The following is an 18,980-nucleotide window of genomic DNA, read 5'->3' as shown; positions in this document are numbered from 1 at the left end:
AGACTAGCCGCATTTCAAGTGTGCAGTTGCCACATGTGGCTGGTGACTATCATATTGATCACTGCAGATATAGAACATTTCCATCCATGCAGAAAGTTCTGTTAGACAAAGCCATTTTGAAAAGTCACTTGACTTAAAATAACCTGCCTAAAAAAGTCATCTAAGCCCATATCTTTTGCATTCTTTTCTTGCTCTGTTTCATATGTTAGGCTTGGGAATGATTTCTGACTCCATTAAGAATTTAATGAAAGCCATTACCCAGAAAATGCACCTATGCAATTATATAGAGAAATTTCCATCCAACTTTGGTGGGATCACGAACTCTCTGTATAATAGCTACCTACTGGTGCCTAGCAAATTACCTAAAAAATTAGTGGCTTAAAACCACAAAGATTTATTTCCTCACACAGTTTTGTGGTTAAAGAATTCAGGAGTAGTGTAGCTTAGTGATTTCTGCTCAGGACTCTCATTAGATTGCACTAGGTTGTCAGATTTAGCAAATAAAAATATGAGATGCTCAGTTTAATTTGAATTTTAGGTAAACAATAAATAATTCTTTAGTATAAGTTTGTCTCATGTAATAATCAGGTTGTATTTTACTAAAAAATATTGTTTACCCAGTTAAAATTTAATTGGGCATTCTGTATTTTATCTCATAATTCCAGTCAATGTGTCAGTTGAAATGTCAATCATTTTAAGACTTTAACTGGGGCTCATGAATCCATTTACAAGATGGCTTATTAACATGCCTGGCAAGTTAGCTCTGGTTGTTTGTAGGAGGCATTAGTTCTTGACCCTGGAACTCTTTTTTTGTGCTGCTTGAGTGCCCTCATGACATTGGAGCTGGCTTCCCCCAGAGTGAGTGATTCAAGTTAATTCAATACCATTTCTGACCTTGGCATGGAAGTCAAACTTTGTCATTTTTGAAATATTGTGTTGATTGTGCAGGTCATTTCTATTTTTCTATTCATTGTAGGAAGAGACTACATGAATACCAAGGGAAAAGAATCACTGGAGACCACCTTGGAGGCTGGCTCCATCCTCTGAAATTTATACACAGATGTCACAGAATACAAGCTCCATGAGGGTAGAATAAAAATTTTTTTTCTAATAGTTGTAGCCCTAGTGGCAATAATAGTGCTATAAATGAATAAATGAACTTTACCTAAAATCTCTGACCTGAAAGATTTCTTTGGTTCTTAGAAGGTTTTGTAGAAACAAAAGATGCTTCCTAATAAAGTCTGAGGATGAAGAGATCTGAATATAGGTAACAGGAATTTGTAAAGGGATAATCACTTTACTAACATTTTGAATGAATAATCATGATTGTGGTGTTGTTAAATGAGTGCCAGACTCTGTGTTAGAAATTTCTTTTTATGTATATAATTTCATGTATGTAACCTTTCAGATATGTATTACGGTAAAGAGTAAAGAGCTATGATTTAGATGCTATGAAGAAGGTAAACACATACACATAAACACACACACATACATGGACATGCACACACACACACATACATGGACATGCACACACACACAAAGGGAGGAATGCTCCAGGATAAAAATGGAGAGGAAACCATGATATTTAATAGGATGTCAGAAAGGGACTTGTGTGGAAAAGTACCTAGCCTAGTCTTGACATAAATTACAAATTGAAGAAGAACAGACAGGTTAAAGTTTATCATAAGATTGCTTATTAGAAAGAAAAGAATGTGGGTACCAATTCAAAGCTGGCAAAAATATGAGAGGAAAGGGCTGTGTGTGGAACATAGCAGTGGCCCTCTTCTTAATGGCAGCAGAATTGTTTGAAGTTTTATTTTTAGTATCCGCTGGGATTTGAGCTTCCCAAAATAGAGGGCTAACCTATGCAAAGCCATGTGCTCGAATCACAGGTCATCCCTCAAGTGAATTCGTAGGGTTTATTTTTTACTAGTGGAAGCCACCAGGTGGATCTTGGAGAGGAAGAATATACCACCACGTCAAGATCCCCACTCTAGGCACCATCTCTTTCCTTAGCATTCAGTAAGTTTGTGAGTTATGAGGATGAAGACAGGTGTCAGATATAGAAAAAGCTTAGCAGTTTATTTCCTGATGGTTTACAGAAAAATGGTTGTCTCTTTACACTTTCTCAGGAGGGTCTGCAAAGCAGCTTCGGCTGCTCTCTGGACACTGATACAAGGGTCTTGCCGAAGTGTTTGAAGCCCTGAAATGGAAAGAATATCAAAGTCCAGTGAGTGAGGGAAGCCAAGGCCCAAGCTGGGCAGCACTGTGAGGCTTCCCGTTGAGGGTCAGCCGTAGGCAAGCTCAGGCTCCCACATTCATGTTTTACCCTAATGGATAGGATTGCAACATTGAAATAAGGGAAGAGAAGATTCTGACCTTGTAATCAACAGACAATTGGAAAATTGTAGTCTGTTGGGAATAATGTCCACAAAGGGTGGGAGCTCAAGCTCGCTTTATACTCTGGAGAAATTCCAGTGTCTAGGGAGCATCAAAGTCAATAATGGGGGACTACTATTTTTCAATTTCTGGGTTAACATGGAACTAGGAGCAGCTTTAGTTTCTCTTTCTCTAAGAATGTAACAATATGCTCGGCAGAAACTAGAATTAGTACTCACGTGCAGTCAGTTGTTCTCTGTCTAATAACTCCATGTATTGGTTGGTCAAATTGAGAACAATGGCGTCTAAAATCAACAGGAGAAAAATGATTTCATTACAGAGCAAGAGGCCATGGAAAGCGGATCGAGTCAGACTCTGTACCTGATCAGAAGTTGAATGAGCAGACTATATGACTCCCTCTGCATCCCCAGGATGATGTGTGTGTCATGGCTCTTGGGTCTTGAGTGCCATATCTGGAAGTGGTCACTTACTTAATGTGTATTTGAGCAGAGCTCACAGAGTGTCCTACCGAGGGGTGTGCCAGTTGTCATCAGGGTTTCAAACGTGTGTGAAATATGAACCCTGTGTCCAAAAAGTTTGTAGTGTAGTTGAGGGATCGCATACATGATCTAGTGAGGACTCTTCACTCTTAAAAGTGGCCTAGCTAGTGGACATATTCACTGTGGGCTTGATCAGTTGGAACAGGCATCATGATAAGACCTAGAATTTTATAATAGAAGCATCCTCAGAAACTCACTTACTTTCCTCTTGAATTTTATAGATCGAGCAAAGGGGCAACACAGAGAAGTCAAGTGAATTGTCCAGAATTACACTAGCAAAGCCAAGGTCTGCTGGCCCCTAAACTAATACACTTTCCACTGTATCATATTGCTGCTAAAGCTCTTGGCTTGACCTGTGCTTAGAAAGTTTACTATGCTTTATGTTAAGGGATGATGCAAAAGAAAACATTTAGGAGCGGGGATGCAGCCTTGGAGCAAAAACTTGAGGAAAAGAAGGAGCAGTGACTTGGAACCAGAAGAAGCATGGAGGGCCCAGTATGCAGAATGGTCTGACGGTAGGAAAGCGAGTGTTGGAAAGTCAGAAGATATTCAAAGTTTTCATTCACAAAAGAGAACAGCTTCCTCTGAGGGGAGATGTTGCAAGACATAATTTTTTTTCCTGTGTTTTGTTCATGCCAGTCAACCAGTGTTCACACTGGAGTAGCTTCCAGTCAAAGCACAACTAGGTGGCAAGGAGCAGACACACCTGAGCAGGGAATGTGGCTGCACCCTCACCTGTGAGTTTGATGGCTGCACTCCTGATAATCTCCCAGCTGCTGTTGAAGAAAGAGAATAAGTGTGTGTGGAGGATCCACAGGATTTCCTGGTTTTTCTTGGCCTAGAAGAGATATATATGAGTTACAAAGAGGGCAATGGAAAGTGACCCTTTATAGAATTTAGCATCCTATAATTCCTAAGAAGGGAAATCTAAAAGTCATGAATTATTCTATTGGAAGATGTCTGATGGCTGTTTCGACCTAAATTTTATTAGAAAGGTACTGGGATTACGGGACTAAAAACAGATGTATTTTAGGAATCTTGCAGAACAGATTCCAGTCAGGAATTGGGAGAAGAGCATAGGATCATATTGCAGGATATCAAGAATCACTGCTATCCTCGCAAGACAGTTCTGCGTCTGGGCAGAGATCCCCTGCCATGTCGTTTGCCTTTCTGGGATTTGCTGGGACTCTTGTCTGCATTTTTTTTAGGCAGCATTTACTGCACACTCACCAGTTTTGCACAGAATTGCCTATAGAAATCCCTGGCTCTTGGTAGATCTTGACCATCAAGGAGATGATCTAACACCCCATAGAGCTCCTGGAGGCCCAGAAAAGGAATGGAGACGATGAGGACATCACGGCAAGCCTAAAGCACAAGAGTTTCCTGCGTCATAGTCCATACTGCCGATTCCCGTCTAGAGGGGAAGAAATGCTGACTAGTGCTGGGAAAGGAGCCTCAGAACTGAGTGATGTAAAGGGCTTTATAGTCGGCAATGGCAATCTTTCCAGTTTCAAGGATGGAGAGCAAACTCGGGAAGAGAAGGCAAGAAAGAACCCAGGATTGGAGAAGTGCTTTTCAGGTTCAGCTGAGAGTGGTGACTTCCGTTCTGGCTTGTAGTCCAGCCACGCCAGGTGTACTGGCACTTCTCAGACATGGAGAGAGGAGGAGATGCAGGTGATTGTGCAAGGGCCACTTACAGTTCCAATTTTGGGATTGGGATCCCAGAGGTGGAGAAGGAATGAAATCATGCTCTTTTTAATTTCTTCAGCAAAAAAAATCTTCCACCTTCTTCCTGTTAGGGATGCCAGATTCTCAAATAAGAGGATGGCAGTCAGTCTCACATCATCCTGCTCCTGTGGCAACAGATGTGTGATGTGGGTGAGTCTCCTTTTCAGATTGTTTTCGGCCAGCGCCCTCCATCCCCCATCCCCCATCCCCACCCTGCTTGGCCCCACATCAGCAAAGGAAGGCTGGAACCCAGACACTGGTGCACTCCGGTCATAGCCCTTATGTGTCCCGAGAATACTCTCCCTTTCCCAGCAGCTCTCTTAACCACACTACACGAGTTTGAATGACTGTGGGTCCGGGGTTTAAGTGATACCAGAGAACTGGAGTCTTGGTTTCTGCCTTTGAGTAGCTAATGGGGAAAGGTGACCGCAGGAATGATAAACAGAGAGTGCTGCTGGCAGTAGAAGGTGGGAGAGGATTCTTGCTTATTTTGTATTTACACAAATTCGCCTGGTTGCACCATTAACTTTGAGTTATGAGGCCTCTAATCTAAATTGCTCAAGGCCTAGGACTCTTCTCCAAGATCCCAAATACTTTCTAAAGGGATCACAGGCAGTTCAGATATTTGGGCTTTGGGTCTCAGAGAGAGAGGATAAACAAACAAGTGCTTAGCCCTATTCTTGCGTATGTGAAGTTCTGGAACTTCCTTGCTTATTGTCCTGGATAGCAGGCAATGATTTTAAAAATCAAAGGGTAAGGTGGTGGAGAAATATGGCCTTCTGTTATCTCAGATACTTTGTTAATATGGTTCAGAATTCTAACAAACTCTGATGAATTTTCTTTTTTCTTTTTTCTTTTCAGGTCTAATTTAAAATACTAGTTTAAAAATACTATACGAAGGCAGAAGGATAAAGGGAAAATTTATTCTAAGTAGCATAATATTATTTAGATTAAAAATAAGCGAGGGACAACAAAAGAGAAGATAAAGTAGTTAATCGTGATGGCAAATTAAATGTATAAGAAGTAGGCATATAAACAAAAACGTCGTGAACAAGGAAGTTGATAAGATCTTCTAGAAAAAATAAAAATGGCTTTTTGGGAAAAAGCCAGAAAAATTAAATAAATACATGAGACATGATCTCATATAATAGAAATGGAAGTAGAAACATTCTTTACATATACTGAGAAAGAGGTCAGGATATATTTTTAAAAGGCGTCTTTTTAGAAAAAGAAAGCAAACCAATAACAAAGTACTCAAAAGGTACAGAGCTACTTCCTTAAAAATAATCGTTTGACTTTTCCACGATCAATGACCTAATGATAGGTTAAGGAAGAATCAACCAATTACTGGGATGATGGAAAAACAGCAAAGATAAGTGGTGAAAACGTTTGGGTGCTGGGAGAGACATTAGAGTTTAATGTCTCTGTTTTGAGCTGAGAAAATGGAGTCCCAGAGAGTAAAGAGCTCAGGGCGATGGAGTGGGACATAGTATCAAACAGGCCTGGGGCAAGGGATGGCAGCCATATTTTCTCTTTTACCATTTCACTGAAGTGTTGCCATATTTTGAGAATTCCAAGGAGGTACTTAAATATTGAGAAAAAGGCGGAGGAGGGAATTTGGAGATTACGAATTCTATGCTTAATCTATAGAAAACTATAGGGTTTTCATAAAGTATAGTTAAATATGTTTGCAGAAAGAACATTACTGGAAAATAAACAGCATGTCATTGCTAAGACCCAAGTGTATCAAACTCTACTTTTATGCAAATGTGATGGCATTGATACCTATTAGATATGAGAAAGGCCTAATCCAACAACCAGTAAGACTTCAGGTTCTTTTCTTCTGCAGTAAGACTGAGAAACATTATCTCGACCACAAGGTGGACCTGTGGTTGTTGGAAGCTGAGATCCAAGTGAATTATTATCACAGTATCAACAACAACCCAGGAAAACCTAACAAACAGATGGGGCTCCCTCTTATCTGTGTAATGAAAAAGAAAACAACATTTGTTACTTTACAGAAGACAGTAAATGGAGTGGGAACCAAGAAAGCATTTTTGAGGACATGATGAGAATAAAAAGTAATATCGATACATTGAAGAAAGTAGTTGCAAACAAGTAAAAAGCTGCTTTCAAAGGCCAGCTAGCATGAGAACAAGAGCAAATGAAAAATACGAAAATGGAGAATTATTGACTGTGGGCATATATTGCAGATTAAAATCCAGAGGCCTGATGGGTAATCAATTGCCAAAGAAGAAAGGGCAAGATTTAAAAAAAAAAAATTGGAGTGAACGAATAGGAAAAGTGGACCTGAGAGATAATTTTTCTTTAGATTCTATTTAATACTTCTCAAGCCTCATTTAGAGATATAACACAGTCATTGGCTTGTAAAATACTTAAAGAGCTGAAAAATTAGGTTTATGATGAATAATGAAGGAAATGGAGACTTTCCAGTCTGGAGACTAGAGGTAAATAGGTAATTTAATAAAAGCCTTACTGTTTTGGAAGGATGCAGTGGGGGAGACAACTAGTTTTCCATCTCCTCTGACGACACATGACAAAACAGGTCCGATCACACACAAAAAAGATTTAAGTTAGAGGTGAAGTAGGTTCTTACAGTGATGACAGTGAATAACCCAAAATAAATAAACTTTAGTTTCCCAGTAATTATAAAGGAAAATGAGCTTCCCTTGCCCAGGACTCCTGCTGATATTTTTTGAGATTAAGGCTATAGACTTAGATCGGGGGGTTGACAAACTTTTTCCCTAAAAAGGCCAGACAGTAAATAATTTAGACTTCGTGGGCCATCTGGTTTCTGCAACAACTAATCAGCTCTGCAGATGAAGTGTGAAAGCAGCCACAGACAACATGCAATCAATGAGCGTGGTTGTCTTCCAATGAAACTTAATTTACAAAAAGATGCTCTGGGCCGGCTTTGGCCCATGAGCAGCGGTTTATACTGACTTCTGGATGAAATGAGCCACACAAACACGTTGTGTCTTTGAATCTTGGATGTGGAAATGATAGCGTTGGAGGTGAAGTGTCTTTACTTGGGCCCTAGTCCTGTATTGAGCACCGTCATAATTTGTGTTCCCCCCAAAACAAACTTGGAGACGAGGCTTTAGGTGAAAGTAAGTTATGTGGGAGGTGCGCCCAGGAAGCATGATTGGGGAGTGTGAATAAGACGGGGCGAGAGGAAAGCTGCAAAAGGGAATATTAACGCGTGTGTGTGTTACCCAGCTGGGAAAATGGAGCTCAATCCTTCTGCGGGGTGAGGACACTGGAGAGTTTACTACAAACTATTTATCATTTGAGCGTTCTTCCCCATCGAGTCTGGCTCACCTTGTTCAGACCAATTATAATTCCCAGGCCAGAGAGTACCCGTAGACAGAGAGACACAGGAAGCCAACATCTTGCACAGGAACTGTTTGTTGGCCTCTGTGCAGGTGACCTCTGTGGCAGGTGACCTCTGTGGCAGGTGACCTCTGAGGCAGGCCGAGGAATATGGGTGGGACAGCAATATGGTCTGCTACAAGCACTGCACGTGGACCTCTTCCTGTTCGCTCACTTATGGGGAGCGAAGACCCCTGACAGGCTCACTTACGTCTTCAAAGAAGGTTCTCGTTTGCAGCACAATTTCTTTGAAGTAGAAGCTCACATCTCGATCTGTGAGCAGCTCCAAGATCTTTTTTAGAGACTTCAGGCTTTCACAGACGACGTCGGTGCGGGCCAGGTGATACAGACCTCTGATGATAGATTCCAATATTATCTGCTTATGCTTCTTCACCTATTTTGAAATAAGGTCTCTTAATCTCAAATATTGTTCTACGTGTATCTGGAATGGGGTAGGAGACCCCAGACGAGGGGATCGAAATTGTGTTAGGGCCACACGTACTTTAACTCAAGGGCCATTGCTTCAATTTATTTGGATTTCCACTTAATTTCTGTGCAGCAATAAAGTGTGGGTGAGTAAATAAATATTTCAAACTCTACTTAAAACTCTTTGTACCTTGTGAGGGGCTCCGGAAGCTGCATTACCCAGCCCTCGGATGGCCATTTGTCTCAAAATGGAATTGGAGTCCCAGGCACTCTGATCCATCAAGATCAGCACTTCGCGTAGATTCCCGTGCTTCCAAAGGATTGGCTCCTTCATGAGCTGAAATCGACACACTCCCCACCTTTAGATAAGGGGTGGCTTCCCTTCAGGAGAGTGCCGAAGGTGGCATAACTAAAATAAAGAGTGGGGCCCAGCTGCTCATGGTGAGGAGGGGGAAGAAGCCCTCTGGTGAATGAGCAAGTCTCGCAGAAACTGAGCTCTAGCTGTCAGCATCCCACAGGTCAAGGTTACGTGGCGGTGAGAATAGAATACCTAGTTAAGGAGATCATCATCTAGTCTAAGTAGAAAAATGTGGCAGGGAAAACAGGAGTGAGTGACAATGCTCCTTCTTGGATCACCTGAGATTGCCTTTACCCCACAAGTGTGAAGGGACAGTAATGTCCTTGTTGGTTACTTTTTGTTTTGTCCCTCTCATGTTTATTCCCCACCCTTCTCTATCCTGGGAGGTTGACTTCTGAAGACCAGAGGGAAGGAACAGGTTGAGGGTGGGTTCTTTTTCTTTTTTCACTCCCTGCCCAGGGACCACGTCTCTGGCAGTAGCTGGATCTCTCCACTACCAGAACTCCCCTTGAAGATCCCTCTTCTGCGATTCCGGCTCCTACTGAACTCCTGACCCTGAGAGAGATGCCCCCAGGGGACCCAGGGAGCTTGGGGTCCTGGCTGCTCTCCCTTGCCTCAGAGAAGAAGGCTGTGCCGGTTATTCGATAGTTCTCCGAGGAGGAGGTGAGAGATGAGAATAGTTGCTCCATGATGTCCAGTATGACTCCGTGTTGCCACACTGCCATGCTCCTAGAAAACACAAGACTCCAGCTGTAGCAGAGACAATGGAGGAAATATTAGTCTATTTCTCTATCAGGAAAACCAATTCTCTTGAAAGGAATGTTCAAGCAAAGAGCACCAAGGCTTAAACTTTATGTTTGGCTACCGAGTGCTCAATTTAAGTGCAGTTGGCCTAAATCTATTAACTTTATCACTCTATTTTGAGGGGGTGGTGAGTTTTGGGGATGATCCGACCATTTCTTCCCAATCCCCTTTGCTCTTTGTTCCCTGTTTCTTCTCCTTGACGATAAGTCCTTGGTGGGTTCGTTGCTCTCAGTGAATTTCCTATATTGCATTTTTACTCTGTTTTTCATTGTCTTTGTGTCCAGTTCTAGAATATCTGCTCAGTACCTGGCCAGCGCACATACTCCTATGTGGTGGGTACTGGGGTTGTTGAGTAGCGTCCATAAGTTGTCTCCCTCATCAGATTCTTTGGCAAGGCCTTCTTTCATGGCTTGGGCCTGCACACACTTCAGCGTTGTGGTTGAGAGCCTGAAGGAGACAGTCACCATCACAAAGTCAGTGGACCTCACATAGGGAATTGTGAATCCACAAGTTCACTCTTCCTATTTCTCTCACGCCGTGTTCCCTCGCTCTTGGATTAATGGATGCTGTGCAAAGACGACACGGGCAGCCTGACCTCATACTTTCGTTTTGGGGTCAAAGGGGACATCAAAATCATTTGAGCTGGTAAATAATGTTACAAAATCTTGTCAATGTCTCTTGAGAAAATAAAGCCCTAAGGATAAAAAGAGCAAAAAAAAAAAAAAACATATTTCACTAATTCTGAAACAGCACCTCAGAAATCAAGCTGCACCTCACGATGGGTAGTGTGTTACAGTTGTTGGCCAGTAGTTGTGATGTAGTTGCTATTGCCCTGTGAATGCACATGCACGTGTGTGGGTTTAGCTATGGCTCTTTATACTGTTGTCATTTTAGTAAAGTTACATGTTTTATTGCAACTACATGTATTGTGCCTGACTACTATTTGAACTGTCTTTTGAAAAGTTGATTTGACATTGGATTGAAAAGTTATGCAGAGTGCAGGGAAATGGAGCAATGTGATATCGGATAAAAATGTATGCCTAATAATTCTAAAACGGCTCTTTGGATAAATATAAAATAAAAATGTTAATGTAAAAGAAAGCATTATTTCATGGCTTAATTGGGAGTCTTTTTTTTCTTTCTTAATGGTACATAAAATAAGATTGCTTCCTGCAATTGGCAAAGTCTTAGAATCGATAAAATATGGTATTTATTTTAATTTTCTTCTTGAATATGAAAGAATTCCAGCTTCCCTTGAAAGATCTCAATGAAAGAAAACAAAACAAATAGAGTGGGCCTTCAAGAGAAGAAGATATACCTGCTTATTTGTTATGTGACCATTCTGGGATATTATACTGGGTATTGTCTCAGGGAGGAATTGCTCCAAGGCTAAAGGATGCTGGGGCCTTATTTCTTCATGGGTAATTGAAGCCATGACAGAAGGTGCAGGCCTTGACTTCCACAGTCCCTCCTCTGGAGCCCGGGATCAGGACAGCTCCGGAAGGCCCTCCCGTTTACCTGCAGGGGTCTGCTATCTGCTGCCGTTCTCCCTTCTGCATCACCCGCCGCCTGTGGCTCAAGGCAGAAGTGGGCATCCTCTGGCCCAGTGTGCAGCTGACCAGCTTCAGGAGAAGAGTGAACAGCTCTGGGTACAAGCCTGTGACAGGGATGCCTGTTGATAGCACTTCATGGATAGCACAGGCCACCTGAGGGGAGGAAGGACCTGTGGTCAGGCAGGCTCCCTCCCTCCAAGGACATTGTTTCACTGGACTGATCTCCAAGTTTGTCTTCTCCCCAGATGATTGCTTTCCAAGTTGACCATGCTCATGGTAAAAACATAGAAAAGGGAGAATTTATTTGTCTGGAAACTTCTCAACTCAGACTGTGAGTCTCAGGCCTACCATGTTGGGTGACTTCAAACTCCAAAGGTAAAGTAAAATCTTTTCCAATACTGGGGTCTTTCAACAAAAAAAGTAGTTTGGATATCTTGAAGACTATTCTGGAAATACAGATACATAGATTTTCTTTGTGCTGATGAGAAATTTGCTTTTAAAAATAGTCAGCCATAGACAAAATTACTGCCATCTTTGTCTGTTATAAACTGGAGTTGATTTAAAATCAGGGCACGAGAGGAGAAGTGTGATTAATACTACATTGCCAAGTTCCAGATGGGAACAATCACGGAGTGGGGCACAATTTCAGGCATGTGACGGGTTGTCCAACTCACTGCAATTGCATCCATGCCGGCTAGGTCTTCTTCTAGCCCGTTCTCCAGTTTGTCTATTAAGGCTCGCAAGAGTTTACTGCTGGAGGCTGGGTTCTCTGCCAAAGCCTTCCACAATGTCTTTGTGTCCCTAGGGTGGCAAGGCAGGAAGCCGATAAGGCACAATTCCTTGGACTATGAGCTTTTCCATCTGACTCACTCTAAAACCACATTATGACTAATTAGAATTTCAAGGACAGATAGACATGGTAACATGCCTGTGAATAATAAGGATGTTTTATTTAACAATCCAGACTTCTGGCCTTGGGTTACTAAGGTTTGTTAATGTCCATCAAGACATTAACCTGTCAAATAGATGTATTTTTAGGCAACCAGAAAGAAGAGAATTATTTCTGTGGTATATTAAAAAAACTCATTATTGTTCAATGGGCATATACTTATATATGCACGCATGCATACGTGCGTACGTACATACATACATACATACATATGTAAACACTTGAAAAATATTGTGATTCAGACACCAATTTTTAAACTATTATTCAGGTGAGATAACTCTTGTTTGCTATCTTTCTCTCAAACAATAATCCTTCCCCGATGCTTTGCAGAGTGGCCTTCCCTGAGAGAAGGGACCAGTTCAGTTAGAATCTACCTGTCGAAGGGCAGAGTCTTCTGTAACAAGGTGGTAACAACTGTATCCATGTGAAAGCTGGCTATCTGGGAGATGGCTTCTAGCATAAACTGAAAACTTTCTTCCTTTTGTCTGAGGACCGGCATGTGATAGTAAATTATGCTCAAGACCTCCAACAGCTAAAATAAATAAATAAATAAATAAAAATCAAACATTAAGTTGTCATTTTCCCTTTACGTAAAAGGCTTGGGGCATATATGGTTAGCATATTGTGTGCGAGTGATCGATGAATTATAAAAAAGTGTTAAAAACAATAATCAATTCTACACAGGGCCTACATCTTATACAGGAGACTTATTGATGAATTGGATATTTATTCTTAAGTAAATGTAGTAGATATTTAGTGAAAGGCTGCATTATGCAGAATATTGTGTTAGGCACTGTGGGAAATTTACCCAAAATGAATAAGATGTAGCCTTTCTTAAAAGAAATGGGTGGGCTAATAAAGAATATTGGCCATGTCCTCAAGGGCCTGTGCACTTCACAGTGTATGGGAAATGGTATACAAGAGGTACACAGGACTGACGAGAATCCGGAAGTAACTGAGATCACTTTGGTGGGACATCTGGTCTGGGTCTTAAAGGATATATCGCAACTTCAAAAGACAAGGTGGAGATGGTGGGAAAGACAGGTAAAGAAATAAAATTTTAAAAAAACCGTGAGACTAGCTGGAGCCCAGAGGATTTTTAGAGCAGTGAAACTATTCTGTATGATACAACAAGGGTGGATACATGTCATTATATATTCCTCAACACCGAGAGTGAACCCTAATGTAAACTATGTTATGTGTCAATGTAGGTCCATCAATTTTAACAAATGTACCACTGTGGTGGGGGATGCTGATAGTGGAGGAAGATGTGAGTGTGTGGGGACAGGAGATATATGGGAACTCTACCTTCTGCTTAATTTTGCTGTAAGCCTAAAATGGGCTGTGAAAAATAAAATCTATATAAAAAAATAGCATGAGAGCATGGGCATAAGCAAATGTAGAAAAGGTTTCTGGAATTGGAGAATGGTCCAGTTTGGGGCACAGAAGAACAAGGGTGATGAAGGGAAGATAATTTGATAGCAAAGATGAAGCTAGATCCCAGAGTGGACTGAAGCCTACCTTTCTGAATTTGGATGTTAATCTATGGCTAGCATGGAGGAATAGTACACCTTTGTATCTTTGACATAGAGAAGGGCATGTCTCTAAGCTCAAGTAACTTTGCTTCCAGTAGATGTTTCTCTTGCTTATTTTGGAAACATTTTTAATTAAGCATAACATGATTACTACAGAGTACAGAGTCTCATTTCAGTGATTCTTGGAGAGCATTTAAGTCCCTTTTGTAAGACTTTACCTACTGTGTAACTCCCTTTTATGCTAAACACATAAATACATGAACATTTTACATTTATTAACCTTCGATGCTCCCACGCCTAGCCCAGTGCCTGCCAATTGTATGTACTAAAAAAAATGTTTTTAAAAAAACTGATTGGAAAGTAATTAGCACAGGGATCATTTCTAAAATTCATGTTTTGGAGAATAATTTAGGGTGGCTGACTCTGGGCTGTGGGGACCTTAATAACTTCTTTCTCCTACTCTCTTTGAGATGTCTTCATTGAGTTAAAGATTCTTTTCCTTCTTATTAATCTTTGTCTTGTTTATATTCTGTTTCTGACTTTAAGAGAGAGGGTAGAGCATCTTCATTTGGAACTCTTAACCAAGCTTGCTTAATTTAAATGCTGTTCCTCTGCTTCCCTCTCCCATTGGGAGGAAGGATCGAGGACTTGACTCTCAGTCACTTCCCCAATGACGGCCTTCCTTACCAGAAAATAAATTCTGAGGTATAAGGAAGAGCAGCCTGCAGAGTAGCAGAGGGATTAGAAACGCTACTGGCCATAAATGGCCATCTCAAAAGCATTTACAGATCTAACAGCTCAGTTTTTCATAATCCAAATGCCCTTGGTTTAGAGCTGCTTCCTCTGGCCAGCAAGCGACAGTTTGGAAAATTTTTATGGTCACAGACTAGAAAGGCAATTAAGACAGCTTGAGAGAGATACTTGACATGGGGCCAGGTGTTAATCTACAACTTGGGGCTCCGCTGAGGCCTTTCAAGGCTGTGCATTCTCTTGCCTATTGCCCATCAGAGGACAGAGTGAGAAGTGGTGACTGTCTTCTCATGTGGCATTTCTGAAGTGTTAGAATTCTCCTCAGTTGTCGAACTGGTTGTCAGTTCACCTGATCTTCCAAAGCAGCTCCCTGTTCCTTCAGGATAGCAATCATCCATATGCCACAGGCCGTTATACATGGAGGGTTGAGAGTCTCCAGACCATCCAGGGTTTCCTCCAGGAACATGAGGATTTCTTCGTTTGGGATGAGTTTACTAACAATCTGAGAACGTGCCAGAAAAACTCATGTTATCAATCACCTCACTTCATATCTGGACACCTACAATATGCTGTTACTCTTTGTGTTAAGATACTATAGATCAGTGGGCTTGCCAGACAGTGAGTATACGACTGGAGCCATAGAAACTAGAGGAAGCACTAAAATAGGACATAGACATGACCTTTTAACCCTAAGCAAACTTTTCCTAGAGTTGCTTTTTTATCGTTTCATATTTAATGAATCCCAGGCCTACTGAGGCAATTCCCTGTCCAAACTAAGGTTACAGTATACCCCATAAAGGAAAAACTAATGCATAATATTTATATAGTAATTTATACGTTGCAAAGTACTTCACACCCATTTCGTATAACGTAGAAATAAGTCTTGCGTCTGCCAAAAAATAGCTAAGCCTTGATAATTCAGGAGAATCTATCACCATGTACTAAATGCTATGCTAAATACTGGTGCCTCAGTATCCATACAGAATATGAATTATCATGAGCTCTGTCTTTTGCTCTTCCATGTTTCAATATTAAGAGTAGTCAATAAAAGGTCAAGAGAATAAGAACTTTGCAATTTTGATTTCTACATGCAAGAACTATATGTTTGGTTGATAGCTGTGTGTATCATGGGTGTCCAGGTGTGTGTGTGCATGTATGTGTGTGTGTACATGTTAATAAAAAGGCAGGCAGGGAGGTGAAAAGTTAGCAGTTTGCGCGAATTCCAGGAGCATTATCAGGAGCTTTAACCTGGCGAGGTCGTCATGATTAAGAGTTTGTAGGTATGAAAACATTCCTATTGACAACTGACTTACCCTGTATTAAACGGCCTAATGATTGATATTTGGTAAAACCATTCTTGAGAGGAAATGAGTTCTTTTTCATGAGTAGTTTTGTGTCCCAGACAGTTTGTAGTTATCATGGTTCCAAGATCAAAGGACTAGACTGGCCTGTTTGTTTTATGTAACACTGACCGCCTCCCTGGGGTACAAGCTCAATGGCCATCTGTTTTCTTTTTCTTTCTTTTACCTTTTTTTTTTTTTTTTTTTTTTAAATCACGCTGGGATAGATGTTGGTTTGGGAAGAAAGGAAGAAAAAAAACTCATGTTTTCGAGTACTTGTCATGTGTCAGACACTTTCTCAGGCATTTGACATGTGTTCCCTCCAGTTTCCCAACTTGCTTCTCCCCCATATTTTGATCACTTTCTCATTGTGACTGCTGTTGCCACCTTAGTCTAAGTCATATAACCTCATATCTGGATTTTTGTAGTTTCCTCCAAAGTGGCCTCACTAACTTCGCTCTTGCCAGCCGATATTCTAATCTAAAAACAGCAACCAGATAATCATTTAGAAATATAGGATGATTCTCCTTGCAGAATCATCACTAGCCCATAAGGGGTTTTTACAAATTAGGAAAAGGTGTTCTGTCCTCAAGATAGTTCACTTCTCTCTGTAAGCTTATCGTTATAATAACTGATTTTGTTGGGCCCTTTACTGCCAACCGTGGATAGCTGCCGTAACACGCACGAATCTGCAGTGTCTACTTTAGGAATGAGGCCACCTCGCAGGAGGGGGCCCTTGCGCATGTCACAGCTGGCACAATTGTACGTAGTGGCCCTGACGCTTCTGCTCAAAACCCTCTGCTGCCTTTGGATTTCATTCAGAGTAAAAGCCGAGGTCCTTGACAAGGCCTGGAAGGTGCCTGGAGTAGCCCTGGGCTACCTCTTGGATCTCATTACCCACTTCTTTGCCCTCCTCAGGGCCTTTGCGCTTGCTCTTTCCTCTCAGTTTGGAGTGTTCTTTTCCAGATGTCTCCATGGTTCACTCTTGCACAGTGATCTTCTCTGGGGGATTACCTTTCCCTTTCTCTCTATTCTCTTACTTGACTTTATTTATCTTTATTATGACTACCCGATATCTATTTAGCTGACTCCATCTACTCAGATGCAAGCTCAACAAGGGTAAGAATTCTGTATTTTTCTATTCTTGCAGTTTGGAACAAAGTCTGCTCTATGGTAGGTGCACAGGGCCTATTAGGTGAGGAAATAAATGATTGAATAAATGAATGATCTACCAATCCTCACAACAACTCTGAGAGGTAGCTTAGGTACTTTTTTTTTTTTTTTTAATATGAGGATTCTGAGTTTTGAGCAGTGCACAAAGAGTCTATCAGATTGACTCCCAAAGCCCTTGTTCCTTCTACTCCTCCCCACTGCCTTCCTCACTGTGGAGAAGGCCGCTTGGTTCACAAGGTTTCTCAGAGTATGAAATGATCAGTAGCAGGCATTGACTGGCACATGCACCCAGAGTTCATAAATACAGGACAAAGGCCTTTCATTTGGCTCGAATGGCTAGATTGTTCCCCTCCTTGGCAGTGTGGGTGTGTACAGCATATTCACTTGGAAATCAACCCAGGACCATCATTATATCCCTTGGCCAGGCCTCCATATCTATTACCTTTGCTATTTTAGAAGAAATCTGGATCTGGACCTGCACGTCATCACATTGCAGTCCTTGTTGCAAACTCTGCAGTCTGTCCATTTCTAGGCGAATGCCTAAAATCAACAAAGGGAGACATAGGTAAAAGTTTAAGGACTTCATAGAGGTTGAAGAGGCTGGCTGTATTTTGATGTGACACTAATTCAGTTACTGGATGCATTAAAGACTGTCTGATGAGATGATGAGCATAAGAGCAAACATTTACTGAGTAATTTCTACATGCCAGGCGCCATGTTAAATGCTCTGCATAAAATCATCTCCTTTTCTAATTAGAAAGATCACCTGAGGTAGACTCTCCTGTCATTGTCCCTATCTTGCCGATGAGAAAGCTGAGGCAGAGATATGAAACCATTTGGCCAGCTTGAATAAAACCAGGAAAGTTGGAACTTGCATCCCAGTCTGTCTGACACCAGTGCTCGGATCTTACTGCTCTGCTATCCTGCTATCTCTGTGGGAGCTCCATTCTGCAGTGAGCCACTTTGGGGGAAATGAGAAGGTAACTCTTGTAATGGGAACATCAGCAACTGTGTGATCGTTGATGTTAACTTACACATGTAGACCTAAATGGTAATGATTTTGTTTGTTGTGTGAATGTACAGTAATTGTGGAAACTCCCACCTGAGCCATTCCGTGGAAGGCAGCCTCGCCCAACGACACACAAGGACTTGGGAGTCACACAGATCCGGGCTCGAAGCCCAGCTCAACGACTTTCAGCGATCCAAGCAACTGGTACATTTCTTAAGCTCAGATCCCTCATCTCAAAACTGACTGAGCAACATCCAGAAGTATTAAATAGACATGTAATTTGGTGTCATGTTAGTTACTGGCATCTAGCAGGTGTTTAATAATCATGTTCTCACTCTTTTTACCATGCTTATTTGGTCAAGAAAAAAGAGTAAAAGTGAATAATGAAGTATGACATTTCTTGTTAACAAAGAGTATTTGAGAACCTGAACTTGGCATATTTCAAAGAAATAAAGTAGCCTAAAGGAAGAACAGGTCGAACAATAATTGAATTCAAATTCCTTTCTTCCTATGAGATCCCTCTTTGGCATGTTTCCTCTCTTATTGAAACGGTCCCTTAGTTCTTCCTTAATTCGCTTTTTTCCTGGCTTGGTAAAAATATGTATTCTTAATAAACTGTCTCCTCATATCCCAAGGGACTATCATACCTATTCTGGCTCTGCTAAATAGTTTTTTCTTTCTTTTTTGACTGACTACCCTCTCGCACACACCTCCAAATCCCGCCTTTTAACTCACTTTTCTCATGCGAATCTTATAATATCTCTGTCTCCAGCACCAGAACAGTGCTTGACACATAGGAAGTCACTCAGTAAATATTTTCTGAGTATCTAAGAGAATAAAGAGCGGCTTGCAGGCATGAGATGTCACTAAACTGGGACCAAGTGTTGCTGGCTACACTTGGTCTACGCAGAACTGTGCACACATACTACTGGCCTGTCCTCCATGAAACACCTGCTGGCTTAACTTGGCCCGAGGCCCCGGTTGTTCGTTTCAGCCCAAGATGGGATGTTTAAAATTCTTTAC

At 41.4% G+C, this 18,980-nt stretch overlaps 1 protein-coding gene across 1 annotated transcript in view; it reads right to left on the bottom strand.

The window, feature by feature from the left end:
- Nucleotides 1-2,064: 2,064 nt before the first annotated feature.
- The window catches only part of MROH2B (maestro heat like repeat family member 2B), a 59,272-nt gene continuing 42,356 nt past the window's right edge, over nt 2,065-18,980 (bottom strand). The window contains exons 29-42 of the mRNA XM_011370681.1: nt 17,391-17,488; nt 14,785-14,937; nt 12,525-12,682; nt 11,876-12,002; nt 11,167-11,354; nt 9,955-10,095; nt 9,459-9,573; nt 8,677-8,823; nt 8,272-8,454; nt 4,637-4,792; nt 4,170-4,304; nt 3,675-3,777; nt 2,619-2,684; nt 2,065-2,203 (exon numbers count right to left, since the gene is read on the bottom strand). Coding sequence (XP_011368983.1) covers nt 2,097-2,203; nt 2,619-2,684; nt 3,675-3,777; nt 4,170-4,304; nt 4,637-4,792; nt 8,272-8,454; nt 8,677-8,823; nt 9,459-9,573; nt 9,955-10,095; nt 11,167-11,354; nt 11,876-12,002; nt 12,525-12,682; nt 14,785-14,937; nt 17,391-17,488 — 1,877 coding nt within the window. The 3' untranslated portion in view covers nt 2,065-2,096. The remainder of the gene's footprint in view (nt 2,204-2,618; nt 2,685-3,674; nt 3,778-4,169; nt 4,305-4,636; nt 4,793-8,271; nt 8,455-8,676; nt 8,824-9,458; nt 9,574-9,954; nt 10,096-11,166; nt 11,355-11,875; nt 12,003-12,524; nt 12,683-14,784; nt 14,938-17,390; nt 17,489-18,980) is intronic.

This window comes from Pteropus vampyrus, unplaced genomic scaffold (genome assembly GCF_000151845.1).
Source record: "Pteropus vampyrus isolate Shadow unplaced genomic scaffold, Pvam_2.0 Scaffold172, whole genome shotgun sequence".
Taxonomy (NCBI): domain Eukaryota; kingdom Metazoa; phylum Chordata; class Mammalia; order Chiroptera; family Pteropodidae; genus Pteropus; species Pteropus vampyrus.
Note: the sequence above shows the minus strand (reverse complement) of the source record. Positions and strands in the feature narration are given on the sequence as shown.